Source organism: Podarcis melisellensis (assembly GCF_964234715.1).
Source record: "Podarcis melisellensis genome assembly, chromosome: 11".
Taxonomy (NCBI): domain Eukaryota; kingdom Metazoa; phylum Chordata; class Lepidosauria; order Squamata; family Lacertidae; genus Podarcis; species Podarcis melisellensis.
The window spans coordinates 53799285-53818757 of NC_138543.1; the positions used below are offsets into that span (position 1 = coordinate 53799285).

Sequence of the window (19473 nt, forward strand, 5' to 3'; positions counted from 1 at the left end):
CTCAAGGGACATGGGTGGCGCTGTGGTCTAAACCACTGAGCCTTGCCGATCAGAAGGTCGGTGGTTCGAATCCCCGTGACGGGATGAGCTCCCGTTGCTTGGTCCCTGCTCCTGCCAACCTAGCAGTTTGAAAGCACGTCAAAGTGCAAGTAGATAGCTAGGTGCCGCTCCAGCGGGAAGGTAAACTGCGTTTCCGTGCGTTGCTCTGATTTCTGCAGTCAAATGCCAGCTCCCCCAGCCTGTAAAGCGAGATGAGCGCCGCAAGCCCAGAGCCGTTCGCAACTGGACTTAGCTGTCAGGGGTCCTTTACCTTTACCAAAACTAAGCAAAAAGGGGTGTGGTTTTCCCCTCTTTCTCTTTCGACGCTATTCAAAGTACCCGCAGAAAAACGGCCTACCATTAATTATGAAGAAGTTCACTTGTACAAATAACTTATTGCTATTGAGCGCCTTGTATGAATCAGTGTTGTGTTCGGTTCTGCTGCTGGAAACATTAGTAAACACAGAGGTTTTTTGCATATGCTGCTGCTTTATTGATCCTGTGGGTTTGGCTCAGTAGCCTCTTCTGGAGCGCAAGGACTGAACGTACAAGTTCTTGGTCACGTGAGCCGATGCCATTGATTGCAAAAGGACAGCTCCCGGGGAAGACATCGGCAGGAATGAGATCTGCAGCGTGTTTCCTTTATTGCTACATGATTGTGCACAGATAGTGCTCCGCCTGATCCGGGGTGAATTTGTTGCAGAGTTTATCCTTTACAGTGTGATTTCGCTGCCTGATCTTTATCCTCGAGCAGCAAAGAGAAATGCAGATTTTGGCCTGGGGCTTTGCTTTGCCCTTATCAGGGACTGCAGCTTTACTCATGGGAAAAGGAACAGAATCTATGGGAGCCTATTATTATTATTATTATTATTATTATTATTATTATTATTATTATGCCCTGGGGATTCAGGTCTGCTTGAAAGTTGTGTAGTAAAGAAGCAGGTTTTCTGAAGACCCCCTAAAACTAAGCTAATAGGGGAAATGGGTGAACTGCTCAGATGTATTTCTTAAATTTATTTGTCTCAAGATTTCGATCCTGCCTTTCCATTTCATGGTTAAGCACTCAAAGGAGCTACCATATTCAATGAATTATTATTATTTTTAAAGCAAGCAAACAGAAACACCAGACAAATAACAGCAGAAAGTAAAAAAAAAAAAAATCAGTATCAAAAGCACGGATTGTAAAGATGGGGTAAAGAAAAAAATTAACATAAAAACCTGGCCAAATACCTGTTTAAATGAATAAAGGTCAGAAATTGGCAGAACGTGAGCCAATGAGATGTCCTGTTAGCTATTCTTGATAAGGATATCCTTGATAAGAATATCCCTTTATGTTTGTTAACAGCTATGCTTTCCCATCTTTTTTCTAAATTATTTCTTATTAGAATGTATATTCTATGCATACTGTATCACAATACGATTAATATGTAGTTCTTTTAACAGGATACAAACATGAAAATACCCAGGCCCTAGTGCAAACAGAATGAGGATTTGTGTTATTTTTGCAACGTTGGTAAACCACTTTGACACTCCTTTGAAGTATGAAATGGAATACATGTTATTTGAAAAAGAAAAACTGGTTGACGGTGTAGTTCGTACAAAAGAGCAGTTAAAAGAAATAGCCTGGTTCAAGTTAATAGCCTGGCTGCTGTGTTTGGAAATACCCGAAGTTTCTGAACAGTCGTTAAAGACAGCTCCACAGAGTGTGTTACAGCAATCCAGTCTAGATGTTGCTAAGGCTTATATGATCATCATAGCCAGATTGGGCGAAGGAAGAGGAAACAGCCCCAGACACTGCGTCATATGGAAGAAGCGGGTTGAGGGGCTCAAGCCAAGCTTCTAACAAAGCATTTGGGATTCAGGGCTGATTCTCCATCTATTGGAGAAACAACTTATCTAGAGATTATGCTGCAATTCCCATTAAAGTACCAAAATTTTCTGTGGGTGCGTAATATTTTTCATGCCAGCATCTTCCAATGGAATAGGAGTGGCCAAGTTTTGAAGAGGTGTGTTGAGTCTTCCTTTAGAGTACAGGAACATCTGGTCTTCCAGATGTTGTTAACTCCCATCAAGCCCAGCCACCATGGCCATTGGATGATGGGAGTGGTAGATCAACATCTTGAGAGCCACAAGGTCTCCATCCACACTAAGGAATGCCAATGGAAGTATCAGTGCTCAAGTATCTGGGGTTGACAGACCTCCCTACCCCATGCAAGAAAGTGTAGAATTCAATGGCCCTGATGTTGAAAATAGGCTCCAGAGTTGAGCTTTGGGAATCCCTCGCTCAGTTCATGCTCTTGAAGCCAACCAAGAAGACTCGACTGCTGCTGTTAAGACCTTCCTTCCCTCAGGCTTGGCACCTGAACTCCATGTGGGCTGCTTAATTGCAACACAGTGCCGGGAAGAAGAAAAGGTTGGCTTTGGACCAAGAAGTGCTTTGATTCTTTTCAAGGGTATTTCTGGAACCATCTCCTCTTGTGCAGAAACAAACAAATAACTTGCCATATTTGATCTGCAGGTCTTAAACTGCTTGCGTTCCAAATTGCTCAGAGGCTCCCCCTTCCCTTGTGCTCTATCACCATCTGAAAGACCGATTAAAAAGTGTTCTCTTTTCTCTCTGTGTCAAGGGGCGATCACAGTAGCTCTCCTTGGACAGTTGCCAAAGGGCTTTTCTGTCTTGTATCAAATGATCCGAGACCCTGAGGGGTGCCAGGGACAGTCTGAATGGGGCTTGGCTGCAGCTGGAGTCAGCTGTCACCTCACGGTCCGTATCAGGCAACAGGTATTGGCTTCCAAGGAACTGGATCCAGATTACAAGGGCAGAGTGAGCTCAACAGGACCCTGGAGAGCTTCCTGGCAAAGCAGACGTTGCTTTGACCTAAATTGGGGACGAGGAACCTCTGTTTCCCCTAACAGAGCTACAATTACAAGAGTGGTGTGACAATCAATGCCTCTTCCAAAGGAACCCTGGGAACTGTAGCTCAGTGAGGAGAATTGGGGTCTGCTAAACCACAGGGCCTAGGGCTTACCAATCAGAAGGTTGGCGGTTCGAATCCCAACAACGGGGTGAGCGATCGTTACTCGGTCCCTGCTCCTGCCAACCTAGCACACCTAAAAGTCTGGAAGAAACTGTTCTGTCTGAGGAAGGGCCCTAGAACACAACCTAATTTAGCACATGTGTTTTATTTGTGTTTCGTAAGCAAAGCTAAGGGACACGGATGGCGCTGTGGGTTAAACCACAGAGCTTAGGATTTGCCGATCAGAAGGTCGGTGGTTCAAATGACAGGGTGAGCTCCCGTTGCTCAGTCCCTGCTCCTGCCAACCTAGCAGTTCGAAAGCATGTCAAAGTGCAAGTAGATAAATAGGTACCACTCCAGCGGGAAGGTAAACAGCATTTCCGTGTGCTGCTCTGGTTTGCCAGAAGCGGCTTAGTCGTGCTGGCCACATGACCAGGAAGCTGTACGCCGGCTCCCTCAGCCAATAAAGCGAGATGAGCGCTGCAACCTCAGAGTTGTCCACGACTGGACATAACGGTCAGGGGTCCCTTTACCTTTAATACCCCTCAGCACCTTTAACAAACTATACCACCCAGGATTCTTTGGCAAATTCATGACTGACGAAGTAGTACAATAGTGATTTAAGTGTGACCTAGATGTTGGAACTCCAACTCCCATCAATCTTGACCAGTGGCCAAGTTGTCTGGGACTGATGGGAGTTGGAGTCCAGCAACCACTGGAGGAGCACAAATTCCCCTTAGGGTAAAGCAGATGTGCTGAGTGTCTCAAGTCCCATACGCAAAGAGGTGGCCCAAGTATAAATGAGAAGAGCTCTGACTTGCTGAGCAGCCCAAGTTCCAGCCTTTGTGTTTTCTGCCAGGAGCCTCCAGGAGAAGTTAGATATATTGGGTGGGTAGAGAAATGGAGGAACCATGCTTTCTTGCTCCTTGTTCCTGGAGTTTGAACTACTGGACTCTAGCCTTCTCTCAGGAGGTCACAACTGGCGAACCTGTGGCCCTCAACATTTTGTGGGACTGCAACTCTCACAAACCCCGGCTATTGCTCATTTTAGCAGGGACACATGGGAATTGAAGTCCAGCAACATGGAGTGCCACAGGTTCCCCCTTCCTTGATTTAGGGGGCCAGCAGAGTGCTCTCACTCTCTCTCCCTCCACCTTTTTGGGGGGGAAAAAGGGAAGAAGACATATTTTGAAATGGCGAGGCATTCAAAATGACGTGATGTGAAAGAGCTACAGACATACCTTACAATGGTGCCACAGGCACAATCCAAGACATGGGTAGGCAAACTAAGGCCCGGGGGCCGGATCCGGCTCAAATGCCTTCTAAGTCCAGCCCGCAGATGGTCTGGGAATCAGTGTGTTTTTACATGAGTAGAATGTGTCCTTTTATTTAAAATGCATCTCTGGGTTATTTGTGGGGCATAGGAATTCGTTCATTATTTTCCCCCAAAATATAGTCCGGCCCCCCAGAAGGTCTGAGGGGCAGTGGACTGGCCCCCTGCTGAAAAAGTTTGCTGACCCCTGATCTAAGAGATGCCTGCCTCTTGGGTTGCCACTTTCTCCTTTTGTTTACTGCTCTTCCGCCTATGTCTTGAACGCAACCCGACACACACAGTGCAGGCAGCTGAAGCTTTGACCACCCCTTATCTCCACATTAGGAAAAGCTGATACATTTCTGTGTGTCAGGTTGCTGTTAACTATACAACGGGAGGGTGATTAAAACAAGCTAGCATCTTTTAAACTTATTATTATTATAATTATTATTATTTCTGCTTTTCTGGAAATTCCTCATTCCTCTGTCTGCATGCATTATACGACGTAGCATTCAAAAGATATCAAGCCCCCGCCCCTTCACTCTAGAATATGCATACAGTATTTCATAAAGAATTAATACAGGGATAGACGTGTTGCCTGCTGGATGACACCAAAGGCCCATCTAGTCCATCATCTCACAGTGGCCACATGCAGAAATCGAGTACAAAAGTGCTCTCCCCACTTGTGATTCCTCACAACTGGTATTCAGAGACATATTGCCTCGGACAGTGGAGGTAAAACATACAGTAGTTGTTGTGGCGAGTAGCCATTGATAGCCGTGTCCTCCATGATTTGGCCAAATCCTCTTCTAAAGCCATTCAGGTTGGTAGTGCTCACTAGGTGATATCTGGTTTTCAATATTGCGATATATCACCAGCTAAACATCATAATCACAATGTCTGAAATAAGGATGGAGCTATGCAGCTGGTTTCATGGTTTGCCATACATTGCCGGGTCAAAAATTATGAAACCAATATCACAATATGGACTTCAAACCAGTTTTGGATGATATATTGATATATTGCCCAGCCTTAGTCATCACCGCAGTTTGTGAGAGCAAATTCCACAATTTAGCTATGTAAAGGTAAAGGATAAAGGGACCATTAAGTCCAGTTGTGGCCGACTCTGAGGTTGCGGTGCTCATCTCACTTTATTGGCCAAGGGAGCCGGCGTACAGCTCATGTGGCCAGCAGGACTAAGCCGCTTCTGGCGAACCAGAGCAGCGCACGGAAACGCCGTTTACCTTCCCGCCAGAGCAGTACCTATTTATCTACTTGGACTTTGACGTGCTTTCAAACTGCTAGGTTGGCAGGAGCAGGGACCGAGCAACGGGAGCTCACCCCGTCACGCGGATTCGAACCGCCGACCTTCTGATCAGCAAGCCCTAGGCTCTGTGGTTTAACCCACAGTGATACATTCTGCCAATAAACACCTCATTTTGTCTGCTCTGAATCATTCAACATTCAGGTTCCTTAGATGGCTCCTGGTATCATGAGCAAGGGAGAAAAAAATTCTCCCTATCTACTTTCTCCAAACCACCCACCATTTTGTACCCCTATATCACACACCTTTTTCCTCTAAACCAAAAATCCCTGAATATTGTAGCTTTTCCTCACAAAGGACGTTGCTCCAAGCCCTTGATCATCTTTGTTGCCCATTTCTCAACCCTTACCCTTTTTTGAGTCAAGGTGACCACAGTGTTTTTGGGCCATTCGGACTTCCTGCAAGGGGTTGGCTTGCTCGGTTTTCTATTTCTGTTTAACAAAAGCTTGCCCTTTTATATTACTATTATTAAAGCCTGTATTTTGACTCAATAAGGCTTTGCGCTTTTGCCATCTCCACCCATCCCAGGAAGGAGAGGGGAGAGTTCAGGGTGGATATGGGAACTCGAGTTTCTGTCGGGCGATGAATGAATGCAAGACTGGGGTGAGTCTCCCGCTGTGTTTAGACGATATGGTCAAGTTATGGGCTCCGACTGACAGCAGTCTGATGGGGAGAGTGATAGCACAGAGCTGCATATTCCCTGCCGGGTGTTCGCTGCCCATAGGAAGCCGTATTGTGTGACTGAATGTTCCCCAGAAGGTGGGGGGGGGGGGTGGAGGGAGAAGCGATACAGGTCCGTTCTATATATAATTCATCTGTCTCATTAGCTCTGTGGTACCACGGCAAGTGGGAATATTATTTCTGCGTTTCCGAGCATTGTCCATCTGAAATGGGTGCCCGGCGTTTTCAAAGCCCTTTTATTTAGGACTTCCGAACAATATACCCAAATAAATTAGCTCTTTGTTTATCCAACAGAGATCCTATCTGTCCTGTGCCAGGTCAGTTTTGTAGCATGGCCACTGTGAGAAGATTTCTCCAAGTGTGTCTGCCTGAAGGGATTTTATTTATTGATGTGTTTATTTTATTTAATGACATTTATAGGCTGCTTGTGAAAACAAAACCTGAATGCAATATATATAAAATGCCAATTCAAGAGAGGTTAAAAACAAGTAGCTATAATACAAGTATCAAAATATAGGTGGTGATGAATCTTGACCCGCCCTTCCCCTTAAGGTCCCAAGGCGGCTCACAACTATTTAAAAAGCAAGATTGAGATCTGTTTGAAACAAATAGCAATCGCAAGAGATGGGTGGGTCCTAGAATGATACATCTTAGGCGTCGAAGGCTGAGGTAAAGAGGTGCATCTTCAGCATTCCCCAAAAACTGTGTAGTGAAGGTGTGAGGCGCACCTTTGTGGGGAGGAAGTTTCACAAATTAGGAGCTACCACAGAAGCTGCCATACTCAGAGTCGAGTGTGAATTTCATGCTCTTTATTCAGCTCATAGTAGCAATGAATGAATCTTTCCTCAAAACGTATACACACACACACACACACACACACACACACACACTATTTACGCAATTGGCCCTGTGTGATTGGTTAATTCCGGGCTGCTCCTGTAGGCCAATCAGGTTGCGGACTCACTTCCACCTGGAGCTGGATTGGGTGGCTCCTGCGGCCCAATCAGACCGCTGCATTCTGGATCCTATTGTTCTAGGATTCAGCTCAGTACATAACATAGACATAACTTTTTAAAGAATGATTTTGCTTCAACTTTGAGCCCTGGGAGTGCAGTTAATGATGATGATGATGATGATAAATTATTATTTTCACCCCGCCCATCTGGCTGGGTTTCCCCAGCCACTCTGGGCAGCTCAAAACAAAATATTAAAAACACGATAAAACATCAAACATTAAAAACTTCCCTAAACTTTGTTATCTTCAGATGTCTTCTAAAAGTCAGATAGTTGTTTATTTCCTTGACGTCTGATGGGAGGGCATTTCACAGGGAGGGTGCCACTACCAAGAAGGCCCTCTACCTGATTCCTTGTAACCTTACTTCTCGCGTCAGAAGGCCCTCAGAGCTGGACCTCAGTGTCCGGGATGAATGATGGGGGTGGAGACGCTCCTTCAGGTATACTGGACCGAGGCCTTTTAGGGCTTTAAAGGACAGCACTAACACTTTGAATTGTGCTCGGAAACCTACTGGGAGCCAATGTAGGTCTTTGAGGATCGGTGTTATATGGTCTCAGTGGCCACTCCTAGTTGCCGCATTCTTGGTTAGTTGTAGTTTCCAGGGCACCTTCAAAGGTAGCCCCACGTAGAGTTTATAAACGTCCAAACCAGCCCTGGTTTATTTAGAGAACTGTTTCTCTCTGTCTCTCGTTTTTCCAGCTTTGAATTCAGTTCTCCACAGTTCCGCAGCAATTTGCAGATTTTCTAGCATTCTAACACTTTGTACGCTTGTGTTATGTGCGCAATGAAAGGTCTCTCCCTCCTCTTGCCCAAGTTTCCACAGCCACCCTTCCCTGCCTCTTTCCCTCAACGCCCTTTCATTCTCTGGAGTCAGCATCATCCACCAACCAGTTCCAAAACCAGTTCCTTAAAGCCAAAAGTTCTTCCGTCCCAGCCTCATGCAAATGGGCTGCAGGTTTTCCTTGATGCCAGCGCCAGCCACCCAATTAAGGAAATTAATTTACTCTTCCCTGCCAATCTTCACAGTTCAGCATCATGCCACATCCCTCACCCCACAAGCAATGTTTCTGTTGTGGCAGTGTCATGGAATAACCAAGGGTGGGTGGGTGTGTAAGGGAGGGGGGGAAAGATCTTGCAAATAATAGTGATTATAAACAGAAAAACAATTCTTTTTCTTCTTCAAAAAACCCCAAAACTTTAGTAGAGTTATCGTTTTTGGAGAACATAGTCAACACTGGTTGGGGAGGGCAGCCCCACACTGCCCAGTGTCTCAGCAATGTTGTGTCTGAGGCATTGGGAGGGGGTGAAATGGTGGTCTGTGGCAACAGCAAAATACAGTGGTATCTCTGGTGCAAACAGGATCCATTCTGGCGGCCCGTTCACAACATAAAAAGAATGCAACCCGCAGTGGCGCGTCTGCGCACGCCTGGGTTGCCATTCGCCGCTTCTGCGCATGTGTGTGATGCCATTTGGCACTTCTGCACATACACAAGTGGCGAAACCTGGAAGTAACCCTTTCCAGTACTTCCGGGTCGCCGCGAGACATAACCTGAAAGAACGTAACATGAAGCGGATGTAACATGAGGTATGACTGTAAAGCATAAAAAGTGTTTTAAAAATCTGCCTCACATACTCTCCTAGATCTTTTCTGAATCAACAGAAACTAACCTACTGTATGAAAGTGAACCTTGTATTCATCTCTCTCTGTCCGCTGTTGTCTCTGGCCCTGCCACTAGTGACGTGGGGAATCTCAACTGCAGCTATCAGCAACTTCTACTTAGAAGTGCATAAAACCCACATCTTTCCATTTCGAACCTGGAGTGAAAAATGCACCGTTCTGCCGGATTGCTAAGACAGGTCATCTATTAAACAACAGGTGGTGCAATGTGGCCGATTAGAAGAGCCAGCCTTTGACTGTAGCATATTTTCTTCATGGACATGTATATATTTTTCATTGGATTTGTAGGAAGACCATAAAGAGTTTAATTTCCAACTGGAACTTGGTCAATACCTTCTCAGTCTTGGAGCACATTTGAGACGTAATACGGAGGATGGGAGCAAAGGGAGGAAATCGGGTCAGCTGGATATTTTAGTTCGGGAGAAGCAATATTAAATGTTCGCCTGCAGCAAAAAGAGGCGGAGGGAAGAAAGAAGGAAGGAAATAAAGTTTTGTGACTATAAGCAGAAGATACATCAGTGGCTCAGTTCAACCCAGGAAAATTATGGGGAGTTTTTTCTTAGCCTGCTGAAATCTTTAAGGCCCTGTCCATACTATACATTTAAAGCAGTATCCTATCATTTCCAGCAGTCACGGCTTCCCCCAAATAATTTTGTGAACTGTGCTTTGTTAAGGGTGCTGAAAATTTTTAGGAAGTTCCTATTCCACTCACAGAGTAACAATTTGCAGAGTGGTTGCAGGACCAGGCATCAGACTCCCCATACACCAACCCATAGAAATAAGAGACCAATAAGACTGGTTTTGGGTCAAAGCAGGCCCAGCTTTATTGAATACAGTGGTACCTCGGGTTACAGACGCTTCAGGTTACAGATGCTTCAGGTTACAGACTCCGCTAACCCAGAAATAGGGTTAAGAACTTTGCTTCAGGATGAGAACAGAAATCGCGTGGCGGCAGCAGGAGGCCCCATTAGCTATAGTGGTACCTCAAGTTCAGAACAGTTTTAGGTTAAGAACGGACCTCCAGAACAAATTAAGTACTTATCCTGAGGTGCCACTGTAAAGACAAAAGAGGGGTAAACTAAATACTTCCAGCCCGCCTGCCAGAAGTGACGCGTGGTCATTCCAGGCGGTGGTTCCTACTACTTACATCCAATAGGGTGACCCCACAGGGACTGCTGTGTGTGGCCCTGACCCCCTGGGCATGCAGACATGACCACTCCCCCAGGATCCCTTTAATGGGATACCCCAGCATTTGGAGGGGCAAGGGGAGACTACAACCTCCCCTCCGTCCCAAACAAAGGATTTCCCCAATGCCCAACCAGTTGTGATTATTGCTATGAGGTAGGCAAAACCACCAGGTCAGTGCCAATTAGCCCGGTGGGCAAATTCCTACTTGGCCCCATAAAGAAATGCGACCACCGTATCCACAGCAAAGTCATTGACTATCAGCTTAAACTGAGGGTGCGCAGGTGGGAAAACCCGGCGTAGGAACAAACAGGCTGAGCCCCAGGCGTAGGTTGCTTAAATGGGCATGGGGCAGATCCGAGGGAAGCCCACTGTTGGCTCCATCAGCTCTGCTCCCTGGCACAGCCCAGGTCCCAGCCTGCACCCCCATTCGCAAAGAAGGGTGCAAGCTAGGATCTGGTTCCTGATAGACAGCGGGGGCTTAGGCCTCCTCTGCCCACCAGGAAGGGCACAGCAGTTTGAATTCCTCCGTCCGGGCCCATCGAAGCCTCCTCCTTCCCACAATGTCGCAGCACCAAAAGCGGTGAGTGGACTTCTAAAATAAGTCCCTCTTCCCAGGGAACTCTGGGAGGCGAACAGGGAATCTGCTAGCAACTCTCAGCACTCTTAACAAACTACACTTCCCAGGATTCATTGGGGGAAGCCGAAAGCTGTAGCCACACGTAATGACATAATTAATGATGTGATTGTTATGTGGTTTTTTCATATGCTGGAAGAATAATGGCAGCGAACTACAGGTTGGGAAAGAAAAGTTGTCAGCGATTGCTAGTCCTACTTGCCAGATTATATAGGCTTCCCCTTTAAAAAGTGGGAGTTCCTGCACCTCCTTTTCTAGAAAAACAGCAATACAGTCATACCTCGGGTTACAGCCACTTCAGGTTGTGTTTTTTCGGGTTACAGACTGCCGAAACCCAGAAGTACTGGAACAGGTTACTTCCGGGTTTCAGCAGTCGCGCATGTGCAGAAGCCTAAATTGTGCTTTGCGCATGTGCAGAAGTGCCGAATCGCAACCCGTGCGTGTGCAGACACGGGTTGCGAATGTGCATCCCACATGGATCACATTTGCAACCTGAGCATCCACTGTATCTATTAAAATTTTATTAAATCTCCAAAAAAATTCCAAAACATTTACCATCCTATACAAAAAAAAAAAATCAACGTAACTTTCTACTTGACTTCCCATCCCTTCTTTCCTATTGTTTGTTTTTTACTTCTTTTTATTAGCTGTTTTACAACACATGTGCTTTTAATATCTGAAATTTGCTGTTCTGAGTTCTTTCAGTAAAATCCACTGCTTCTATTTCAAATCCTGCCCTCGACTTCATGTATGGGTGATACTTTGATAGATAATCCATCAATGGTCTCTGTTGTTGTTGTTTAGTCGTTTAGTCATGTCCGACGCTTCGTGACCCCACGGACCAGAGCACGCCAGGCACTCCTGTTTTCCACTGCCTCCCGCAGTTTGGTCAAACTCATGCTGGTAGCTTCGAGAACACTGTCCAACCATCTCGTCCTCTGCCGTCCCCTTCTCCTTGTGCCCTCAATCTTTCCCAACATCAGGGTCTTTTCTAGGCAGTCTTCTCTTCTCATGAGGTGGCCAAAGTATTGGAGTCTCAGCTTCATGATCTGTCCTTCCAGTGAGCACTCAGGGCTGATTTCCCTAAGAACGGATGGGTTTGATCTTCTTGCAATCCATGGGACTTTCCAGAGTCTCCTCCAGCACCGTAATTCAAAAGCATCTATTCTTTGGCGATCAGCCTTCTTTATGGTCCAGCTCTCACTTCCATACATCACTACTGGGAAAACCGGAGCTTTAACTATACGGACCTTTGTGGCAAGGTGATGTCTCTGCTTTTTAAGATGATGTCTAGGTATTCCTTCTTAAACGCTTCCCCGTTATACCCTCTTCGTCTGGCAGCTAATTTCGCCATTTCAGCATAAGTTTGCATTCCACTGTCGAACACCTCTTGCCACAAGAAAGTTCTTACCAACGTTTAATCTGAATCTCCTTCCCTGTGTTTTGATTCTGTTGGTTTGGGCCCTACCCTCTGTGGCCACAGGAAACACGCTTGCTCCCCAAGGCCTTTAGGGGGGTATTTTTATATGCAACGGCTGCAGCTCGGACTTTGGTGGCAAAAAGGCGGAAGGAAGAAGAAGTCCCGACAATAATGGATTGGCATAACAAGCTACAAGAATTTGCTGAAATGGCGCAGTTGACAAACAGCCTGAGAGGCAACTCAAAACAAAAGTTTATGGAAAAGTGGGATAGATATAAGATATATGTTCAAAAAATACAGTAAAGGTTTGCTATCTATGCTAGCATTCGATTGACGTTGGAGAGAAATTGAGTTGAGAAACAAGATTAAGGGTTCATATTGATATAGGAATGTATTAGATAAAATGTAAAGGAATATACAGTGGTACTTAATTCGTTCCAGAGGTCCGTTCTTAACCTGAAACTGTTCTTAACCTGAAGCACCACTTTAGCTAATGGGGCCTCCCGCTGCTGCGTGATTTCTCTTCTCAGCCTGAAGCAAAGTTCTTAACCCGAGGTACTATTTCTGAGTTAGCGGAGTCTGTAAACTGAAGCATATGTAACCCGAGGTACCACTGTAGAATAATTCATTTGTAAAAAAGGAATATACAACGTGATTGACAGGAAGTCTATAGTGTTGGTACATATATGATTTTGGAATAGTTTTTGTCTTTGTTTTCTCTCCCCCCCTTTCTTTAGGTATATAAATTTTGTATATAAACTCTGTATACATGTTGGAAATTATACTATAATAAGTCATGCAATGGGACACGGGTGGTGCTGTGGGTTAAACCACAGAGCCTAGGACTTGCCGATCAGAAGGTCGGTGATTCGAATCCCGTTGCTCGGTCCCTGCTCCTGCCAACCTAGCAGTTCGAAAAGCACATCAAAGTGCAAGTAGATAAATAGGTACCGCTCTGGCGGGAAGGTAAACGGCGTTTCCGTGTGCTGCTCTGGTTCGCCAGAAGCAGCTTAGTCATGCTGGCCACATGACCCGGAAGCTGTACGCCGGCTCCCTTGGCCAATAAAGTGAGATGAGCGCCGCAACCCCAGAATCGGCCACGACTGGACCTAATGGTCAGGGGTCCCTTTACCTTTACCTTTAAGTTATGTAATGTAATATGACAATCTATACATATGTAACACAAGAACGTTAAAAAAGAAAGAAAGAAAACAAATTTGCTCCATCTTCCATGTGGCAGCCCTTTAAGGGGAGACCTTTACTGCCTTTTTCTGGTTATGCCAGGGGTTTTGCCCATCAGCTTCTGTCCTCCCATGGTTGACTTTACGATGCTAGCCTTCTGTTCTTTCTGTACTTAACTCTCCTCCCAGAAAACATGATGAGTGGGGGCTCAAACTGGGAGGTGGAAGAGCAGATATACACAAGGGTGTATTCCTCTGAGGGCGATATAACCGGGAAAACACTGGGAGGCAATTTTCTTTCTTCTTCTTCTTCATTTCCAAGGCTGGGTAGATTGGCATTTACTGGACATGGCCCAGATTTTGCTAGGACCTTATCTCGGCGCAGGCATATGGTTTGCACTGGCTCTGCTGATTAATGTACCCAGACACTCCTTAAAAAGCCAGTAGCCAGTTGCTGATAGCAGGTTGGGTGTGGGATCGTAGGAGAAAGGTGGGAGAGGACGTTCAGAAACCAAAGGATTCCAAAACATTTTTTTAAAAAAATAAAAAATAATTCCCCTAAGCATTCAACTTCTGCAATTAAAGTAAAGCCTCACCCAACTTGTCAGCACGCAGATTGCGGCTTGTTCGTCATTTGGATTGGTTGGTCGTATTTCAGGAGCTCTGCCCTTAGCAATCAGAAAACTTGGGCTGGATAAAGTTTTGGGTGTCGTCGATAAGGGTAATCAAACTTAGCCTTTCCATGGGACTTTTTAGAGTATTCTGATCTCAGCAATCCTTATAGCAACCCCATAAATTCCATTAATATTATCGCTCCCATTTGGCAGATGGAAGGACTGAGGCTGGGGGGGGGGAGGGGGGAGTAGGGGAGACATGCCTAAAGGCACCCAAAGAATGGTTCATAGTAAAGTCGGGATTTCAATGGGGATCTTCCAAGTTGATAGCTCAGAAGCTGAAAGCTGGCTGCCCAAGCATGCAGAATGAGACGGGGATTGAGAGGTAAATTGCTCCTGAGGTGGTAGAACAGAATATGGTGGACTGGAGATTTAGGGTTGCCATGTTTTGAAGAGCAACAAAGAGGACACATTTGCCGACTTCTACTTTTAACTATGGAGCACTATGACGACTCTCATTTTACATACCCATGAAAAAGAGGAGGTGTCCTGGAAAAAGAGGACATATGGCAACCCCTAGATTTAAAAGCAAAGCAAATTACCCTCTTCCCTGGAAGTAGCAGCTAGCACAAGAGGGAAGGAGCAGAGCTAATTTCTCCTTGGTGCAAAAGTTTCTTGCTGCTTTTAAAGAGTATTTGAAATAAAAATAAAAATGTGGTTGTGCATTCAAAAGAAAAGACTTCCAAAACATGTAGTGGTACTATCTATTCCATCCCTTCCAACATTTCTCTGATGAAAATAGGGATGTCCTAAGGAAAAGTGGGGTGCTTATGGCGCTGTGGTCTAAACCACAGAGCCTAGGGCTTGGCGATCGGAAGGTCCGCAGTTCGAATCCCTGCGACGGGGTGAGCTCCCGTTGCTCGGTCCCAGCTCCTGCCAACCTAGCAGTTCGAAAGCACGTCAAAGTGCAAGTAGATAAATACCGTATTTTTTTGCTCTATAAGACTCACTTTTTCCCTCCTAAAAAGTAAGGGGAAATGTGTGTGCATCTTATGGAGCAAATGCAGGCTGCGCAGCTATCCCAGAAGCCAGAACAGCAAGAGGGATTGCTGCTTTCACTGCGCAGAGATCCCTCTTGCTGTTCTGGCTTCTGAGATTCAGAATATTTTTTTTCTTGTTTTCCTCCTTAAAAAACTAGGTGCGTCTTGTGGTCTGGTGCGTCTTATAGAGCAAAAAATACGGTAGGTACCACTCCGGCGGGAAGGCAAACGGCATTTCCGTGCGCTGCTCTGGTTTTGCCAGAAGCGGCTTAGTTGTGCTGGCCACATGACCCGGAAAAACTGTCTGTGGACAAACACGCTCCCTCGGCCTATAGAGTGAGATGAGTGCCGCAACCCCAGAGTCGTTCGTGACTGGACTTAATGGTCAGGGGTCCTTTACCTTTAAGGAAAAGTGGGACATTCTAGGATAAAATCAGAAACCAGGATGGCTTCTGTAAATCCAGGACAATCCTTGGAAAATAGGGACACTTGGAGGGTCTGTTATTCTACCACCACCACAGGATTCTACCACTTCATTTTACTGCAGTGGTATTATATATATTAATAATAGCATGGCATGTGCTATCAAGCTATCAGGCTAGGGGTTCAGTCCCTTGCGTGCAGGAATTCAGCCTGGGATGGATGCAGTTAGAACTAGTAATCTCCTACACACATTCCTGCCCAGATAATCGCCTCTGCCCTCCTCACCCATTTTTCCTCTCCTTCTTCCAACTGGCTGGATCCCTCCACAACTGCTGTTTCATACTCCATCAATGTCCCAAATCTACAACCCTTAAAATGCCCTGTATCTGCCTTTGCTAAGCAGGTGCCCTCCAGACGTTTTGGACTAGCTAGCCTGATGGGAGTTGTAGTCACAACCTCTGGAAGGCATAATAATAATAATAATAATAATAATAATAATAATAATAATAATATATTATTTATACCCTGCCCATCTGGCTGGGTTTCCCCAGCCACTCTGGGAGGCTTCCAACAGAACATTAAAATACTATTGTATTTTAAACTATTAAACATTAAAAGCTTCCTTAAACAGGGCTGTCTTCAGATGTCTTCTAAAAGTCTGGTAGTTGTTTTCCTCTTTGACATCTGGTGGGAGGGCATTCCACAGGGCAGGTGCCACTACCGAGAAGGCCCTCTGCCTGGTTCCCTGTAACCAGTAACCTGTAACCAGGTTAGCAGAGGCAAATCTACATCAAACAATCTCCTCCTTACTCCCCTCTAAACACTTACCCCAAACACAGTTCACTATGTATTCCAATGCAATAGGTTGAAACCTTGCATGGCATAGATATTTTATGGCATATTGTATGTGTGTGTGTAAATTAAGCTCTCTGTGATCCATGGATGTCTTTTAAATTTGCACAGAAGGAATGCATTCTTAATAGTTAAGGTGTTACTGATTGCATTTTCCCCCCTAATTTAATTATGTTTTAACTATATCTGCCTTTTAAATCTGCCGTTTGTCTAGTTAGCTATTCGGAGCCTGTGCTCTCGGTTTGCAAAACTGCTGCTTAGATGGCAGAAGCCTGGGCAAGAGCCTGCCTTTCTTTAAGAAGAAAGGAGGGAAGAGAGAGAAAGTCTTTTCAGAAGAAGGCAGTTGCTGAGAAGGGAGCATCCAAAACAGTCGCTAGCTTCCCCCGCGTACTGTTAAGCTTTTCGTACAGGTGGACAGCCAGGGCTGGCTGCCAAATTCTTTTGGTTTAGAGGGAGTGGTGGGAAGGAATCCTTCAAACCGCTCCTAGAATGGCTTAACTTTCCTCTTTCAAATGAGGGACAAGCTACTACGTTCTGCTGCAGACGCACGGGGAGAATGCCTTTTTGCATATGTCTTTCTAAAACAGAACAGCACGTTTTTACGACTGAAGGCTCCAGGGGAAAGGAGGAGGAAAGAGTTGCGGAGGTAGGTCAGGCTAGTCTCCTCTCTTTCTCTCTCTCTCTCCCCTGCTTTGCTCTTTCCTCGAGAAAGGGTGGTTGGAGTTTATTATTTTCCGTGCTTCCAAGTTTATTTAATCACAAGGAAGCATCCTGTCTTCTCTCTGCAGAGGCTAATTTGGTTAATTAAAAAAATGTTTCCAGCCTGCCTGAAGTGCCATAGCGTGTTTCGGTTTGTTGTTCTCTTTTACAGTCTATCACAGCCAACATGTTTTGTTAATTGCTATTCAAAGGAGAAGCTGTGATTCTCTCTCCTGTCTTTTTAGTGCTTCTTAAATCCTTCCAAAACACACTGGCGTCTTGGCTCAATGTCAATCCAGCAGATAGTAACAGCCTCTTCAATTTTTGCATGTTTCCCCCCATGTTGGATTCAATACATTATTTTTAATCTTCTTTTTCTTTTCTTTTTTGGCTGCTAAATGTGGCATGGACATACCTTGTTGTTTTAGTGCCTTACTGTGAGTTTGGGCATGCTGGATTTTTGTATCCGACAAGATTGCCTCTTTCAGCTTTGTTTGAATCTTCCTTTTGCATGGGGTTTGATTCGTATATCTGACGGTCGCCTTTATGCTCCTTTGTGCCTCAACTAACATGTTGAGTAAAGACTTACCCTGGAATTTAATATTGCGGATGCTCAGGGCTGTAGTTTTAAAAGGCACTCAGAGCGACTGGTTCCACTGCTCTCAGGGAAGAAGTCTGTCATTATGTACGGAAAACAAGAAACTATCTTATAACCATTGTGTCATTGTGATCCGAAGCTCAGGACGGAATATCCTGTGAATAGCTTTGTGCAACTTTTGTGTGGCTTTTTTATTCTTTTTGCAAATCAGATACTAGGAAACAGATGAGGTACTCTGGAGCCTTGGCACTTTGTCTTTTCACAGTTCAACCTGTGTGTGTCTACTCAGAAGTAGGTCCCAAGTAAGTGTGTATAGGACTGCAGACTCAGGTGTATGTTGGTTTAAAAAAAAATTGTTGCAAACATTCTCTGGATCATCATGGGTGAAAATAATATTTTATACCTTATGGTGTGACATAGAAATTACAGCGATGTGCTTCATCGTCCATCAGTATAACCTCTTGCCTCTCATAGCTGAATGAGCCCTGAATGAGGTCAGGATTTGAAATGAGCAAATCTATGATTCCCATTTTTCCATTCTTAAGATCATTTCTCCACATTTCTACATCTCTTTTCTTTTCTTTTTAAAAGAAAAATTCCCTTGTGAAAGTTCACCATCAAATTACTCCTGAAGTTTTGCGTGCAATTCCCCTGATAAACACATTTTTGGAAAGCATTCCCCCCGAATATAACTTATTTTTGTATGCTGTCAATAATACTAGATGCACGCAGTCCATTATATGCATTTTTGTACAGATTACTTGCTTGGAGAAGTGCCCTGAAAAATTCAGAGGTATGAATTTTTTAAATAAAAAGATAGCTGTGTTTCAGTTTGCGTATTGTTCTGTAAAGTATAAATTAGGCAGGTTCACTTTTAAATGTAAATGGATTTGAATTGTTCCCCTTCCTTAGCCAGGATGTATACATTTGCTTTTTTCTTCTTCTGCATAATACGTACCTGAAATCTTTGTGGAAAACTGCAATATGGCCTTTCGGGAATAGTGCGTTTTTCAGTTTATTTAGTATAGAGCAGCTTGATATCATCATCAGTCTTGTAGGAATTGCTTTAACTGGAGTACAGATTGTTTAAATAATCCATTGATGGTTGGACTGTGGGATTCCTTAAATCACACCAAGGTTAGGGACACTGATTTTTTTGTCACTCTTGGGATTTCTGAGGCACAGTCGTCTCGTGGATATCTGTTAAGAAATTGCTCCTCCACTTACACACACACACACACACACACACACACAATGTGTTTATCATGTTTGTACACAAGACTTCAGAGGCTTAACATTTCCCTCAAACTTTGCTGGAAAACTTTGCTAGCTGGACCAAACATTTCCTTGAAATTTAACTGAGGAAGAAGCTCAGAATTCGCCTCGAATATCTCTTTAGGGAAAATCCAGTGATTGCTTTGTGACATGCAGGAAGTCCAACTGCCACTGCCACCCCATGAATGTTTAATACTCTTTACGGAACTCTTTTTTTGTTTTCCTCCCAAATTCCTTGCATCTTTTGCATGAGAAACTATCCGGATTTTGCTTTCGCTGTTGCTCTAGGCGAAATGTGGGCGGTAGCTCTAGGTTCTGTGTATTTTCTGACAAAATGGGTTCGCGTCGTAAAGGGAGCTAAAAACATAGGGCTAGGGCAGAGGAAGAAGCAGGGGTAACAAGGGTTAAGTGCAGGAACACACAGGGAATACATACACAGAGGCGTAAGATGGCAGTTGAATGGGTTAGCCCCGAGTCCAGTGG

General features: G+C 44.8%; 1 protein-coding gene across 4 annotated transcripts in view; it reads left to right on the plus strand.

Moving 5' to 3' along the window:
- ZBTB7C (zinc finger and BTB domain containing 7C) overlaps positions 1-19473 on the plus strand; it is a 248364-nt gene that overhangs the window by 129601 nt on the left and 99290 nt on the right. For 2 of the 4 annotated variants that reach the window (XM_081929752.1, XM_081929751.1), the window contains exon 1: positions 16744-17064. The exons of 1 other annotated variant lie outside the window; for it this stretch is intronic. In XM_081929752.1, coding sequence (XP_081785878.1) covers positions 16931-17064 — 134 coding nt within the window. In that variant the 5' untranslated portion in view covers positions 16744-16930. Of the gene's footprint in view, positions 1-16743; positions 17065-19473 lie in introns of those variants that run through there. One more of the 4 variants, XM_081929753.1, reaches the window with a different exon arrangement.